The sequence below is a fragment of the Choloepus didactylus genome, assembly GCF_015220235.1.
Source record: "Choloepus didactylus isolate mChoDid1 chromosome 25 unlocalized genomic scaffold, mChoDid1.pri SUPER_25_unloc2, whole genome shotgun sequence".
NCBI lineage: Eukaryota > Metazoa > Chordata > Mammalia > Pilosa > Megalonychidae > Choloepus > Choloepus didactylus.
Genome location: NW_023637607.1, coordinates 6,482,553 through 6,500,354, shown reverse-complemented (window position 1 = coordinate 6,500,354; position 17,802 = coordinate 6,482,553). Strand labels below are relative to the sequence as shown.

Below are 17,802 nucleotides of genomic sequence, written 5' to 3'. Positions count from 1 at the left end.
AAAAATTAATCACTGCTAGACATGAAAAAGGAAACCCAAAACACTCAATTCCCCTTACTCCCTCAATTACTGATCTATAGTATTGGTGTGTTACACTTGTTACTTGCTGATGAAAGGATATTAAGATATTAATGTTAAAGATATTCCATTGCTTAAAATATGTACTTTATCTCTGTACAAGAATCTATTATTACTTCTTTGTATGTGTGTTATTCATTTGTATTAGTTCATGAAAGAACATACATATTGTGTAGTGTTAATGTTAAACAATGTCCACCTCTTCGTTCACAGTCATGCAATCCGTCTAGCTTTCCTTTTCGTGGCACACATGACTCTAAGAACCCCTTCAGGCAAATTAAATACAATTCAGCGGTATTAATTATAATCCAAAATATGAGCTACACTTACCTCTTTCCCTTTCCAAACTTTTAAATTCAACCTTGTTAAAAATACTGTATATTATAGGCAACTACCCCCTTTCTCTAGTTCCAATGTATCTCTTGTCATCCCATATTCTACATTTTATTACTATGAGTTTGCATATTCCATTTAATTCATATTACCGAAGTCATATAATATCTATCCCTTTGTGTCTGACTTACTTCACTCAGCATGATATCTTTAGGTTTTATCCATGTTTTCACATGCTGCAGGATTTCATTGGTTTCAATGGCTGAATAATACAATATCATATATATACAACACATTTTGTTTATCCTTTCATCATTTGGTAGACACTAGGATTATCTCCTTTTTTTTGTCAATTCTGAATAATGGTGCTATAAACATTGGTAAACAAATGCCTGGCTGTGCCCATGCTTTCAGATCTTTTGGGTGTATACAGAGTAGTGGATTGCCAGATCATAGGGTAACTAAGTAATTTAGCTTTCAGAGGAAACACCAGACTGTTTCAAAAGTGTTAACAACCCTTCTGCTTACATGCTGATGGCCAGAATTTATTCGTAGGACCATACCTCACTGCAAGAGAGGTGAAGAAATGAGTTCATTGTGGCTCAGCAATAAGTGGTGAATAAGGACGTTGGAGAGCATGACACCATCTACCACAATTTATTAACAGGCAGAATGAAGCTCTTATCCATGTTCTCCTGTGATAGTTTCCTCACTTGCCTTGACTCCAGATTTTCTCTTCTGCTCACCAGATGTGGATGAATGTGCCAATCCCAGAGCTTGCCCAGAGCATGCCAGTTGCCAGAATTCAGTTGGAAGTTACTCTTGTTCCTGCAACCCAGGATTTACATCCATCAGTGAAAATTTGAGTTTCCAGGGTTCAGGAGGGAGGTGTGAAGGTAGGTGGAGGCACCTGTTGGGAACTCAGGTCCAAGGCTCTTTGCAAAATCAGAAGTATGTGGTGAGGGTACAACTTGACTGAGTTTGGGACACACATCTGCAAAGATGAAGCTAATCACATTCATTCATTCACTAATCCAACACATGCCACTTGAATACTTATTATGCACCAGTTCTGAATTTGGGTACTGGGGACACAGTGGTGAATAAAAGAGGCAAATATACTTGTTTTCCTAGACTCTATAATCTAGCAGGTAGTTTTATGTAACAACAAAAAAGTGAGTATAGTCTGTGTCTTGTATAGATAAAAGGGATGGAGACAAATATAGTAGACTTAAGAGTGATGTCTAGAAATAGCAAATCCCCAGAGACAGAAAGTTGGAATTTAGGTTACTATGGGAGAGGGAGAAATGGGAGTGTCGATTTGGTAGATATGGAGTATTTGTAAATAAAGAGAGGAAAAAGAATGCAGGAAAGATGGGTAAAGAGTGCTAACATTGATAGAATGGTTAGGAAAGGCACTCTGAGAAGCTGACATTTAAGAAAAATTCTTAAGGAAGTAAAGGAGGGAGCTATCAGATATTTGGGGATGTCATTTCAGGAAGAAGGAATGACAGGTCTGAAGGCATGGAGGCAAAATCCCAGCCATGGGCTAAACTCTTCTATACATCTTCTCGTTGGATGTCCCAAAAGACCTTAGGATATCAGTGACATTTTCCGCATATTTTATGGATAAGGAAACCTCCTCTCCAGGGTGATGGAATCATTTGCTGGAGGTTAAACAGGTATGAAGGAGGAGAATCAGGATCTGCATCTTGTCTCCCTGGGACAGCACACCCCATGATCTTTTGTCTTTAAATGCAGTTCAAATGATCCTGAAGCTCTGGCTACTCAGGGAGGGATTGCACAGGGCTGACATTGATTTAAATGCCAAACTCCCAAACCCTGAGAGTCAAGGGTATGCCAGAAGCTGTCCTCTAAATTCCAGAGCCATAAAGGACCTCGGTTTAAATATCAATTGTGCCTTCCTCAATGTATGTGACTTTGAGCATTTTTTGAAATTAGAGATGATGTGGATTTAGGGAACTATCATACACAAAACAGTGGATTCCCATTTACCTTTCTATTATTAACATCTTTATTGGTGTGGTATATTTATTACAATTGATGACAGCATGTTTCTATTTTGGTATTGTTGACTACAAACCATGGCTTAACTTAGAGTTCACTGTTTTTGTAGACTCACACTTCTAGTTCCTAAAACTTATTACAAAGTCACAGGAATCAATGGAAAGTTATTGGCACAAGGACAAGGATATAGAGAAATGGAATAGAATTAAGAGTGCAGAAATCAACCCTTATGTTTATGACCAAATGATTTTGACAAGGGGGCAAAGACCAGTCAATTAGCAAGTAATATTCTATCCAATAGATGGTGCTGAGCAATCTGGGTGTCCCTTTGCATAAAAAGTGAAGGCCCCTACCTTGCATGATATGCAAAGACCTAAATATAAGAGCCATATAGACTCATAGAGAAGCGTCTTTCAGTCCTGATTTGCTAGGCAGTAGAATTTTAGACCTTGAGCATTTTAAAAGCTTCAGTTTCCTCCTCTGAAATGTAGATAATATTACCATAGACCTGACAGTAATAATATGAGCATTTGGTGAACTGATGAATGTAAAGGATTTAGCTCAGTGCCTGCCAGACAGAAAGCTCAATATGTTAGTAATTAATTTTTATTTTAGTTCTGTTACATAACCCTTGTTATGCCCCAGGCTCTTTTCTAAATCGTTTTGTGGATACCAGCCCATTTATTCATTTGATCACCTCTCTAAGTTAGGTACTGATGTTACCCCCATTTGACACATCAGGCACTGAGGCACACAGAGATGAAATTTTTGCCCAGTGACACAGATCATAAATGATAGGACTATAATTTGTATCCATGCTCTCCATGTTCTGGAAACTCTCCACTCCTCTGCCTCTCTGCTAACATTATCATCATCATCATCAAGTTACTATGGTAATGCATATATATATAACAGAAAATATTCAATTTCTCCAATTTTAAGTGTACAATTCACTGCAACTAAGTATATTTATCATATTGTGCTACCATCCCCACCATCCATTAATAAACTTTTTACATCACCTTATTCAATCTCTGGACCCATTAAGTAATAGCACCTCATTTTTCCTGCCGTAGCCACTTGTAATCTCTAATCAACTTCCTCTTCGTATGAATTTGCTTATTGTAGGTGTTTCATTTGACTGGTATTATACAATACTTGTCCTTTTGTGTCTGTATTATTTCAATCAGCATAATGTTTACAAGGTTCATTCAAGTTGTAGCAGGTATCAGAATTTTGCTCATTTTCAGATGAATATTTTCTTTAAAATATTTTCTTTAAAATGTTGATCAGAAGAATAAATGAGCTGATATCCACAAAACACTTAAAATAATAAAATAAAAATTAATTATCCGTCATAGTTACATACCACATTTTGTTTATATATTCACCCCCTTAAGGGACACTTGACTTATTTCCAAATTTGATTATTGCGAACATTGCTGCTGTGTACAGCATTGTACAAATGTCTGTTCCAATACTCGTTTGAAATTCTTTGTACATTTACTGGTATTGTTTGGAGAAGAATTAAAATTTATCAGGGAAAGAGGAAAGAAAGCAATTTCAATGTGAAGGTTAAACGGAAGTGAGAATGAACCTTCATAGCTCTCCAGATTATTAATGCAATAGAATCACCAATTACCAAGGGATTAGAAGTAAAATATGAGAGATGCAAGTTTAGGTACCATGAAATTTTCAGGGCATTGTACCTGCAAATAATCAGTTACAGTTTTGTCCTGAACATTTGGGAGCCCAATCAAAGGACCTGCACAGTGTCTTAGTTTCTCCAGCTCCTAAGATAAATACCAAACACAGGTTGGCTTAACAACAGGAATGTACTGGCTCACAGCTCAGGGATTGATGGCTTGCTTTCTCCACGGTCAGTAACATTTTGGCTGGCCAGCAATCCTTGAGTTCCTTGGCTTTCCCTTCACATGACAATGCCCTCCTTTGTCTTTCTGGGTTTACAGGCACCTTCCCCTGGCTTTCTCTCCTACTGTATATGAATTTCTTCTGTTCATAAAGGACTCCATTAATCCTGATTAAGTACCAGCCTCATCAGTTGGGTCACATGTTAAATAAAATTGACGTCTTCAAGAGGTCCCATTCTCAATAAGTTCAAACCCACAGAAATGAGGGAAATTGAAGATCATGTTTATAGTTCTGGGATTCACAACTCAATATACCTTATGCTGATCATGAATATACCTCTAAACCTTTGCTCTCACTGTGTCCTTCAAAATGTGTTTAAGAAGGCAAGACTTTAGACAGTGAAAACACTGTCTTCATTCAGTGGTGAAGCTTCAGGCTTAGCATCCTTCATTCTTTCTACTTAGACCAGTTTTCTGCTTAGAGATGGATGAATGTTCCAGGAACTTGACTCTTTCTGGCCCCAATTCTGTCTGCATCAACATCCTGGCAGAATATACTTGTTCCTGCCTACCTGGATTCTTTTTGACCTATCTTTGGTTCCCTGAGATCCCTGAAGCTTTCCGAAGTAAACTAATTCCTCAGTCCATGTTGAAGGCTTGTCAAAGGATATCAAAGTCTCTCAAAATCTTATCATCTGATAATGGCAATGGTGTGTTTTTCCTCATGGGACTCTATGGGTTGTTCATATGGTTTTTCTGCTTATCATGTTACCAGCTGGGGCTCTGTGACGGTTGGTTGGTCCAAAGTGGCCTTTCTTGCATGGCTGACATTTGCTGGTTGTCTCTGGCTCAGTGCTCACCTGGGAAACTCAGCTTGCTCGTGGGCCTTTCAAAATGGCTGCTTGGGCTCTCTCATTGTATGGCAATGGATTGCAAGAAGTTATATTCCAAGAGGAAGAAAGCATAAGCTGACAGTCCTCTTTAGGTCTGGGCTTGGATGTCCCAGAATATTTCTTTTACCCTAGTCAACCTCTTGTTCCCCTATGCAATGTGTACATATAAAAAGTGGAAGGATTGATAGTGGACATCTTTGGAGACTCTTTCATAATGCAGAACATATTCTATATTCTTCAGCCCACCAGAGGAAACAAATGTTTGCTTTAATTAAAACTGGTTTTGAGTGCCACTAGCTGCTAATATGGTAAAAATCAGCTCAATAGATTGGTAAACTTGAAAGGTCAACTTTTAGCCACACTTTCTGTTTCATTCTATTATCTGTCTGTCATGTGTCAGTCTATCTATTTATTTGTCTTTTCATCTCTCTGTCTCTATCAATCTAGCATTTATCTGTCATCTATGTGTCTACTTCTATCATCTATATAACCTGTCTTTTATGTATCTATCTAATCTATCTGCCTATCTATTATCTGTATAAACTGTCATCTATTTCATATCATCTGTATATCTATATCCATCCATTAACCCACACATACATACATACATCCTTACTTTCTATCTATATCTATTTCTAGCTCTTTGTGTATCCATCCATCTGTAATCTATCATCTATATCTTTCTGCCAATATATCTAATCTCTTATCTGAATGTATATATCCACCCACCCATTTATCAGTCTATCCTGTCTATCAATCTATCTCTATCATCTCTCTATCTAATAAAAAATTTATGTATAATTTCTAATCTGTCTATATCTATCATTGTCACATCTGTTATCTTTTCTTTTCCAGATTCTTTTCTTTACTCTTTCCTTTTTATTTCTGTGCATAGGAGTGCATGGTTTCCTTATTACCTAGTATCACCTTCACCATAATCTCAAGCATTCCCAGATTCAAGGGGAAGGAACATACACCTGCAAGTCGCATCACCACCTGACGGGAGCCTATGGGGTGGAAGACAATGTTTCAGCCATATTGGAAACACAGTCTGCTACATAAGACGAAGCAAATTTGTAAACCTGACTCTTTCTCTGTCCAGATGTAGATGAATGTTCTCAAAGTCCCCCACCTTGTGGACCAAACTCGAATTGCACCAACCTGATGGGGAGATACAAGTGCAGCTGTTTGCCTGGTTTCTCTTCTCCCACTGGGAATGGCTGGATCTCAGGAAAGCCAGGCCGTTTTGCCTGTTCAGGTAATGATCTCAGACAAGGAGGGTTTGGTGGACACCTGCATTGGGTTGTCTGTTCACTTGGTCCGCTGTTCCTCAGACATCAGTGAAAGTCTCAATGGTTGTATCTCCCTGAGCATTCTGTGCTAAGTCCTTTGGGGGATACAATTGTAGGTGCCAACTTGGATTTATCTTCAGGAACCTCATCTGTGAAGGTATTGGGAGCTGTTCTTCATTACTTACCTAAATCATTAAGGACCACTAGATTTGACAATGTTATGAGGTAGTAGTGTCTTGCTCAAGTATACATAACTAATTAGAACAAGTGCCAGGATTTGAACTCTCATTAATGGCCTATAATGAGCTAAATAGAGAGTCAGGCTGTACTTGGGTGTATTGGAGGCTTTTGAACCTAGAGTAATTTTTCTTTCAGGGGCATTGCCAGTATCTACAGACAATTTTGGTTGCCACACTTTGGGGGAAGAGAGGATAGCTGCTGGCTTCTAGTAGGGAGAGGAAAGGGAAGCTGCTAAACATCCTATAGCACACGGGACACCTGCCCAAAACTAAGGATTTTCTTCTCACTTGTCAATAGTGCTAAATGTGGGAAATCCTGCTATAGAGAGAACTCAGACCTGAGTTTCAGAACTTCATCCTGAAGGTATTGGAATTAAAACTTGAAAGTTATTCTTTGTTCTCCTTCCCCTTTCCTATCAAATCAGTCATTGAGTCTTGGGGAGTTTACATGCTAAATATCTCTTGAATCTCTCCACTCTGCCTCACCCTTGGTTCTGGATTTGTAGTTACTCTAGAAGCCTCCTCACTGATATCCTCCTTACTCAAGCTTTGCCCATCAAATCCATCCTCTTAATTGAAACCAGAAGGTTCTCACAAAGTGCTCCATTTTCCCTGAGTCTGGTGTAGCACTATTGTTCTCCACATTCCTTAAACTGAAGGTAACTCCATCAAACCGGGAATGGTGGGTTGAAGCCCTCATCAAAACCTACCTGGGTTAGTATAAGAGAGGATTACAGTCATCTTTGATTTTTCTAATCCATCTGTAGCAGTCAGCTATATTAAGCAACAAATCAACACAAATATTAATGTTTAAAAACAACTACCGGAGGCGGGGCAAGATGGCAGACTGGTGAGCTGTATGTTTTAGTTACTCCTCCAGGAAAGTAGGTAAAAAGCCAGGAACTGCGTGGACTGGACACCACAGAGCAATCTGTCTTTGGGCATACTTCATACAACACTCATGAAAACGTGGAACTGCTGAGATCAGCGAAATCTGTAAGTTTTTGCGGCCAGGGGACCCGTGCCCCTCCCTGCCAGGCTCAGTCCCGGGGGAGGAGGGGCTGTCAGCTCCAGGAAGGAGAAGGGAGAATTGCAGTGGCTGCTCTCATCGGAAACTCATTCTACTGATTCAAACTCCAACCATAGATAGACTGAGGCCAGACACCAGAGACTCTGAGAGCAGCCAGCCCAGCAGAGAGGAGACGGGCATAGAAGGAAAACAACACGAGAAGCTCCAAAGTAAAAGCAGAGGATTTTTGGAGTTCTGGTGAACACAGAAAGGGGAAGGGCGGAGATCAGGCCTTGAGGCGCATATGCAAATCCCGAAGCAAGGCTGATCTCTCTGCCCAGGGCACCTTTCCTTAATGGCCCTGGTTGCTTTGTCTATTAGCATTTCAATAACCCATTAGATCTCTGAGGAGGGCCGTTTTTTTTTTTTTTTTTAAAATCCTTTTTGCTTTTTCTAAAACAATTACTCTAAGAAGCTCAATACAGAAAGCTTCAAAGAATTGAAATTTGGGCACGTCAAGTCAAGAGCAGAACTAAGAGAGCTCTGAGACAAAAGGCAATAATCCAGTGGCTGAGAAAATTCACTAAACAACACAACTTCCCAAGAAAAGGGGGGTGTCCGCTCACAGCCACCATCCTGGTGGACAGGAAACACTCCTGCCCATCGCCAGCCCCATAGCCCAGAGCTGCCCCAGACAACCCAGTGTGACGGAAGTGCTTCAAATAACAGGCACACACCACAAAACTGGGCGTGGACATTAGCCTTCCCTGCAACCTCAGCTGAATGTCCCAGAGCTGGGAAGGGGGAGCAGTGTGAATTAACAGAGCCCCATTCAGCCATCATTTGAGCAGACTGGGAGCCTCCCAACACAGCCCAGCAGCCCAGAACTGCCCTGGGGGGACGGCACTCACCTGTGACATAGCACAGTCATCCCTCAACAGAGGACCCGGGGTGCACAGCCTGGAAGAGGGGCCCACTTGCAAGTCTCAGGAGCCATACGCCAATACCAAAGACTTGTGGGTCAGTGGCAGAGACAAACTGCGGCAGGACTGAACTGAAGGATTAGACTATTGCAGCAGCATTAAAACTCTAGGATCATCAGGGAGATTTGATTGTTAGGGCCACCCCCCCTCCCCGACTGCCCAGAAACACGCCCCACATACAGGGCAGGCAACACCAACTACACACGCAAGCTTGGGACACCAATTGGGCCCCACAAGACTCACTCCCCCACTCACCAAAAAGGCTAAGCAGGGGAGAACTGGCTTGTGGAGAACAGGTGGCTCGTGGACGCCACCTGCTGGTTAGTTAGAGAAAGTGTACTCCACGAAGCTGTAGATCTGATAAATTAGAGATAAGGACTTCAACTGGTCTACAAACCCTAAAAGAACCCTATCAAGGACAGCAAATGCCACGAGGCCAAAAACAACAGAAAATTATAAAGCATATGAAAAAACCAGACGATATGGATAACCCAAGCCCAAGCACCCAAATCAAAAGACCAGAAGAGACACACCTAGAGCAGCTACTCAAAGAACTAAAGATGAACAATGAGACCCTAGTACGGGATATGAAGGAAATCAAGAAGACCCTAGAAGAGCATAAAGAAGACATTGCAAGACTAAATAAAAAAATGGATGATCTTATGGAAATTAAAGAAACTGTTGACCAAATTAAAAAGATTCTGGACACTCATAGTACAAGACTAGAGGAAGTTGAACAACGAATCAGTGACCTGGAAGATGACAGAATGGAAAATGAAAGCATAAAAGAAAGAATGGGGAAAAAAATTGAAAAACTCGAAATGGACCTCAGGGATATGATAGATAATATGAAACGTCCGAATATAAGACTCATTGGTGTCCCAGAAGGGGAAGAAAAGGGTAAAGGTCTAGGAAGAGTATTCAAAGAAATTGTTGGGGAAAACTTCCCAAATCTTCTAAACAACATAAATACACAAATCATAAATGCTCAGCGAACTCCAAATAGAATAAATCCAAAAAAACCCACTCCGAGACATATACTGATCACACTGTCAAACATAGAAGAGAAGGAGCAAGTTCTGAAAGCAGCAAGAGAAAAGCAATTCACCACATACAAAGGAAACAGCATAAGACTAAGTAGTGACTACTCAGCAGCCACCATGGAGGCGAGAAGGCAATGGCACGATATATTTAAAATTCTGAGAGAGAGGAATTTCCAGCCAAGAATACTTTATCCAGCAAAGCTCTCCTTCAAATTTGAGGGAGAGCTTAAATTTTTCACAGACAAAGAAATGCTGAGAGAATTTGCTAACAAGAGACCTGCCCTACTGGAGATACTAAAGGGAGCCCTACAGACAGAGAAACAAAGACAGGACAGAGAGACTTGGAGAAAGGTTCAGTACTAAAGAGATTCGGTATGGGTACAATAAAGGATATTAATAGAGAGAGGGAAAAATATGGCAAACATAATCCAAAGGATAAGATGGCCGATTCAAGAAATGCCTTCACGGTTTTAACGTTGAATGTAAATGGATTAAACTCCCCAATTAAAAGATATAGATTCGCAGAATGGATCAAAAAAAATGAACCATCAATATGTTGCATACAAGAGACTCATCTTAGACACAGGGACACAAAGAAATTGAAAGTGAAAGGATGGAAAAAAATATTTCATGCAAGCTACAGCCAAAAGAAAGCAGGTGTAGCAATATTAATCTCAGATAAAATAGACTTCAAATGCAGGGATGTTTTGAGAGACAAAGAAGGCCACTACATACTAATAAAAGGGGCAATTCAGCAAGAAGAAATAACAATCGTAAATGTCTATGCACCCAATCAAGGTGCCACAAAATACATGAGAGAAACATTGGCAAAACTAAAGGAAGCAATTGATGTTTCCACAATAATTGTGGGAGACTTCAACACATCACTCTCTCCTATAGATAGATCAACCAGACAGAAGACCAATAAGGAAATTGAAAACCTAAACAATCTGATAAATGAATTAGATTTAACAGACATCTACAGGACATTACATCCCAAATCACCAGGATACACATACTTTTCTAGTGCTCACGGAACTTTCTCCAGAATAGATCATATGCTGGGACATAAAACAAGCCTCAATAAATTTAAAAAGATTGAAATTATTCAAAGCACATTCTCTGACCACAATGGAATACAATTAGAAGTCAATAACCATCAGAGACTTAGAAAATTCACAAATACCTGGAGGTTAAACAACACACTCCTAAACAATCAGTGGGTTAAAGAAGAAATAGCAAGAGAAATTGCTAAATATATAGAGACGAATGAAAATGAGAACACAACATACCAAAACCTATGGGATGCAGCAAAAGCAGTGCTAAGGGGGAAATTTATAGCACTAAACGCATATATTAAAAAGGAAGAAAGAGCCAAAATCAAAGAACTAATGGATCAACTGAAGAAGCTAGAAAATGAACAGCAAACCAATCCTAAACCAAGTAGAAGAAAAGAAATAACAAGGATTAAAGCAGAAATAAATGACATAGAGAACAAAAAAACAATAGAAAGGATAAATATCACCAAAAGTTGGTTCTTTGAGAAGATCAACAAGATTGACAAGCCCCTAGCTAGACTGACAAAATCAAAAAGAGAGAAGACCCATATAAACAAAATAATGAATGAAAAAGGTGACATAACTGCAGATCCTGAAGAAATTAAAAAAATTATAAGAGGATATTATGAACAACTGTATGGCAACAAACTGGATAATGTAGAAGAAATGGACAATTTCCTGGAAACATATGAACAACCTAGACTGACCAGAGAAGAAATAGAAGACCTCAACCAACCCATCACAAGCAAAGAGATCCAATCAGTCATCAAAAATCTTCCCACAAATAAATGCCCAGGGCCAGATGGCTTCACAGGGGAATTCTACCAAACTTTCCAGAAAGAACTGACACCAATCTTACTCAAACTCTTTCAAAACATTGAAAAAAATGGAACACTACCTAACTCATTTTATGAAGCTAACATCAATCTAATACCAAAACCAGGCAAAGATGCTACAAAAAAGGAAAACTACCGGCCAATCTCCCTAATGAATATAGATGCAAAAATCCTCAACAAAATACTTGCAAATCGAATCCAAAGACACATTAAAAAAATCATACACCATGACCAAGTGGGGTTCATTCCAGGCATGCAAGGATGGTTCAACATCAGAAAAACAATCAATGTATTACAACACATTAAAAACTCGAAAGGGAAAAATCAATTGATCATCTTAATAGATGCTGAAAAAGCATTTGACAAAATCCAACATCCCTTTTTGATAAAAACACTTCAAAAGGTAGGAATTGAAGGAAACTTCCTCAACATGATAAAGAGCATATATGAAAAACCCACAGCCAGCATAGTACTCAATGGTGAGAGACTGAAAGCCTTCCCTCTAAGATCAGGAACAAGACAAGGATGCCCGCTGTCACCACTGTTATTCAACATTGTGCTGGAAGTGCTAGCCAGGGCAATCCGGCAAGACAAAGAAATAAAAGGCATCCAAATTGGAAAAGAAGAAGTAAAACTGTCATTGTTTGCAGATGATATGATCTTATATCTAGAAAACCCTGAGAAATCAATGATACACCTACTAGAGCTAATAAACAAATTTAGCAAAGTAGCGGGATACAAGATTAATGCACATAAGTCAGTAATGTTTCCATATGCTAGAAATGAACAAACTGAAGAGACACTCAAGAAAAAGATACCATTTTCAATAGCAACTAAAAAAATCAAGTACCTAGGAATCAACTTAACCAAAGATGTAAAAGACCTATACAAAGAAAACTACATAACTCTACTAAAAGAAATAGAAGGGGACCTTAAAAGATGGAAAAATATTCCATGTTCATGGATAGGAAGGCTAAATGTCATTAAGATGTCAATTCTACCCAAACTCATCTACAGATTCAATGCAATCCCAATCAAAATTCCAACAACCTACTTTGCAGACTTGGAAAAGCTACTTATCAAATTTATTTGGAAAGGGAAGATGCCTCGAATTGCTAAAGACACTCTAAAAAAGAAAAACGAAGTGGGAGGACTTACACTCCCTGACTTTGAAGCTTATTATAAAGCCACAGTTGCCAAGACAGCATGGTACTGGCACAAAGATAGACATATAGATCAATGGAATCGAATTGAGAATTCAGAGATAGACCCTCAGATCTATGGCCGACTGATCTTTGATAAGGCCCCCAAAGTCACCGAACTGAGCCATAATGGTCTTTTCAACAAATGGGGCTGGGAGAGTTGGATATCCATATCCAAAAGAATGAAAGAGGACCCCCACCTCACCCCCTACACAAAAATTAACTCAAAATGGACCAAAGATCTCAATATAAAAGAAAGTACCATAAAACTCCTAGAAGATAATGTAGGAAAACATCTTCAAGACCTTGTATTAGGAGGCCACTTCCTAGACTTTACACCCAAAGCACAAGCAACAAAAGAGAAAATAGATAAATGGGAACTCCTCAAGCTTAGAAGTTTCTGCACCTCAAAGGAATTTCTCAAAAAGGTAAAGAGGCAGCCAACTCAATGGGAAAAAATTTTTGGAAACCATGTATCTGACAAAAGACTGATATCTTGCATATACAAAGAAATCCTACAACTCAATGACAATAGTACAGACAGCCCAATTATAAAATGGGCAAAAGATATGAAAAGACAGTTCTCTGAAGAGGAAATACAAATGACCAAGAAACACATGAAAAAATGTTCAGCTTCACTAGCTATTAGAGAGATGCAAATTAAGACCACAATGAGATACCATCTAACACCGGTTAGAATGGCTGCCATTAAACAAACAGGAAACTACAAATGCTGGAGGGGATGTGGAGAAATTGGAACTCTTATTCATTGTTGGTGGGACTGTATAATGGTTCAGCCACTCTGGAAGTCAGTCTGGCAGTTCCTTAGAAAACTAGATATAGAGCTACCATTCGATCCAGCGATTGCACTCCTCGGTATATACCCGGAAGATCGGAAAGCAGTGACACGAACAGATATCTGCACGCCAATGTTCATAGCAGCATTATTCACAATTGCCAAGAGATGGAAACAACCCAAATGTCCTTCAACAGATGAGTGGATAAATAAAATGTGGTATATACACACGATGGAATACTACGCGGCAGTAAGAAGGAACGATCTGGTGAAACATATGACAACATGGATGAACCTTGAAGACATAATGCTGAGCGAAATAAGCCAGGCACAAAAAGAGAAATATTATATGCTACCACTAATGTGAACTTTGAAAAATGTAAAACAAATGGTTTATAATGTAGAATGTAGGGGAACTAGCAGTAGAGAACAATTAAGGAAGGGGGAACAATAATCCAGGAAGAACAGATAAGCTATTTAACGTTCTGGGGATGCCCAGAAATGACTATGGTCTGTTAATTTCTGATGGTTGTAGTAGGAACAAGTTCACTGAAATGTTGCTATATTATGTAACTTTCTTGGGGTAAAGTAGGAACATGTTGGAAGTTAAGCAGTTATCTTAGGTTAGTTGTCTTTTTCTTACTCCCTTGCTATGGTCTCTTTGAAATGCTCTTTTATTGTATGTTTGTTTTCTTTTTAACTTTTTTTTTCATACAGGTGATTTGAAAAAAGAAGGGAAAGTTAAAAAAAAAAAAAAAAAAAAAAAAAAAAAAAGAAAAAAGACAAACAAGGAAAAAAAAAAAAAAAAAAAAAAAAAGATGTAGTGCCCCCTTGAGGAGCCTGTGGAGAATGCAGGGGTATTCGCCTACCCCACCTCCATGGTTGCTAACATGACCACAGACATAGGGGACTGGTGGTTTGATGGGTTGAGCCCTCTACCATAAGTTTTACCCTTGGGAAGACGGTTGCTGCAAAGGAGAGGCTAGGCCTCCCTGTATTTGTGCCTAAGAGTCTCCTCCTGAATGCCTCTTTGTTGCTCAGATGTGGCCCTCTCTCTCTGGCTAAGCCAACTTGAAAGGTGAAATCACTGCCCTCCCCCCTACGTGGGATCAGACACCCAGGGAAGTGAATCTCCCTGGCAACGTGGAATATGACTCCCAGGGAGGAATGTAGACCTGGCACCGTGGGACGGAGAACATCTTCTTGACCAAAAGGGGGATGTGAAAGGAAATGAAATAAGCTTCAGTGGCAGAGAGATTCCAAAAGGAGCCGAGAGGTCACTCTGGTGGGCACTCTTATGCACACTTTAGACAACCCTTTTTAGGTTCTAAAGAATTGGGGTAGCTGGTGGTGGATACCTGAAACTATCAAACTACAACCCAGAACCCATGAATCTCGAAGACAGTTGTATAAAAATGTAGCTTATGAGGGGTGACAATGGGATTGGGAAAGCCATAAGGACCAAACACCACTTTGTCTAGTTTATGGATGGATGTGTAGAAAAGTAGGGGAAGGAAACAAACAGACAAAGGTACCCAGTGTTCTTTTTTACTTCAATTGCTCTTTTTCACTCTAATTATTATTCTTGTTATTTTTGTGTGTGTGCTAATGAAGGTGTCAGGGATTGATTTAGGTGATGAATGTACAACTATGTAATGGTACTGTAAACAATCGAAAGTACAATTTGTTTTGTATGACTGCGTGGTATGTGAATATATCTCAATAAAATGATGATTAAAAAAAAAAAAAATAAAAATAAAAACAACTACCATTTGTTTAGCTCATGATTGCATGGGTTGGCAGCTCAGGTTGCACTCTGATGGGTGGTTCTTTTGTTCTCCATTGGGCTTACTCATGTGTCTATCGTCAGTTGTGGGTCAGCTTTGCTGATCTTGGCTGGGTTGGCTTACATTTCTGGGGCTTATCAGGGATGATACCCGTCTTGCCCACTTGTTCTATCATTCTTCATGAAGTCATCCTGGGGTTTGTTCATATGGAAAAAGCAAAGGGCCCATGAGAATGAGCAGAAGCAGGCAGACCTCTTGAAGCTTAGGAGTGGGAGTGATGCTTTTTTACTTCTGTTGGATTCTGTTTGTCCAACGTGAGTCACACAACTAGCCTAGCTTCAATGCGTGAGGAAATAGATTCCAGCATTTGATGATAGACACACAGGTACATTGTATGCAATCCGTATGAGTGCTGTGGATACAGGGAGGGGTAAAGACTGTGGCCATTTTTTCAATTTATGACAATTATGTTTTGTTCCCTGCAAATTTTATTGACCGATATTCACGTAACATATAAACCTTCCAAAGTATAGAATCAGTGTCTCACAGTACCATCATCTAATTGTGCAACAATCATTGCATTCAATTTTAAATCAATTTCACTGCTCCAAAAATTAATCACTGATAGACATGAAAAAGGAAACCCAAAACACTCAATTCCCCTCATTCCCCCAATTACTAATCTATAGTATTGGTGTGGTACACTTGTTACTGCCGATGAAAGGGTATTAAGATATTAATGTTAACTATAGTCCATTGCTTAAAATATGTACTTTACCTCCATATAAGAATCTATTCTTACTTCTTTGTATGTGTGTTATTCATTTGTAGTAGTTCATGAAAGAACATATAGATTGTGTAGTGTTAATGTTAAACAATGTCCGCTTCTTCGTTCACAGTAATGCAGTCCGTCTAGCTTTCCTTTTCGTGGCACACATGACTCTAAGAACCCCTTCAGGCAAATTAAATACAATTCAGCAGTATTAATTATAATCCAAAATATGAGCTACACTTACCTCTATCCCTTTCCAAACTTTTAAATTCAACCTTGTTAAAAATACTGTATATTATAGGCAACTACCCCCTTTCTCTAGTTCCAATGTATCCCTTGTCATCCCATATTCTACATTTTATTACGAGTTTGCATATTCCATTTAATTCATATTACCGAAGTCATATGATATCTATCCCTTTGTGTCTGACTTACTTCACTCAGCATGATATCTTTAGGTTTTATCCATGTTGTCACATGCTGCAGGATTTCATTGATTTCAATGGCTGAATAATACAATATCATATATATACAACACATTTTGTTTATCCTTTCATCAGTTGGTAGACACTTGGATTACCTCCTTCTTTTGGCAATTGTGAATAATGCTGCTATGAACATTGGTAAACAAATGCCTGGCTGTGCCCATGCTTTCAGATCTTTTGGGTGTATACAGAGTAGTGGATTGCCAGATCATAGGGTAACTACGTAATTTAGCTTTCAGAGGAAACATCAAACTGTTTTAAAAGTGTTAATAACCCTTCTGCTTACATGCTGATGGCCAGAATTTATTCATAGGACCATACCTCACTGCAAGAGAGGTGAAGAAATGAGTTCTTTGTGGCTCAGCAATAAGTGGTGAATAAGGAAGTTGGAGAGCATGACACCATCTACCACAATTTATTAACAGGCAGAATGAAGCTCTTATCCATGTTCTCCTGTGATAGTTTCCTCACTTGCCTTGACTCCAGATTTTCTCTTCTGCTCACCAGATGTGGATGAATGTGCCAATCCCAGAGCTTGCCCAGAGCATGCCGGTTGCCACAATTCAGTTGGAAGTTACTCTTGTTCCTGCAACCCAGGATTTGCATCCATCAGTGGAAATTTGAGTTTCCAGGGTTCCGGAGGGAGGTGTGAAGGTAGGTGGAGGCACCTGTCGGGAACTCAGGTTCAAGGCTCTTTGCAAAATCAGAAGTATGTGGTGAGGGTCCAACCTGGCTGAGTTTGGGACACATATCTGCAAAGCTGAAGCTAATCACATTAATTCATTCACTAATCCAACACATGCCACTTGAATACCTATTATGCACCAGTTCTGAATTTGGGTACTGGGGACACAGTGGTGAATGAAACAGGCAAATATACTTGTTTTCCTAGACCCTAGAATCTAGCAGGTAGTGATATGTAACAACAAAAAACTGAACATATTCTGTTTCTTGGGTAGGTGAAAGGCATGAAGACAAATGTGGTAGACTTAAGAATGATGTCTAGAAATAGCAAATCCTCAGAGATAGAAAGTTGGACTAGAGGTTACTATGGGAGAGGGGGAAAGAGAAGTATAGGTTTGGTAGATATGGAGTAT

General features: G+C 39.3%; 1 protein-coding gene across 1 annotated transcript in view; it reads left to right on the top strand.

Annotated features, from left to right (window-relative positions):
- Positions 1 to 17,442, top strand: part of LOC119525560 (fibrillin-1-like) — a 144,031-nt gene extending 126,589 nt beyond the window's left edge. The window contains exons 19-20 of the mRNA XM_037824330.1: positions 6,306 to 6,461; positions 17,213 to 17,442. Coding sequence (XP_037680258.1) covers positions 6,306 to 6,461; positions 17,213 to 17,442 — 386 coding nt within the window. The remainder of the gene's footprint in view (positions 1 to 6,305; positions 6,462 to 17,212) is intronic.
- The last annotated feature ends 360 nt before the right edge of the window (positions 17,443 to 17,802 follow it).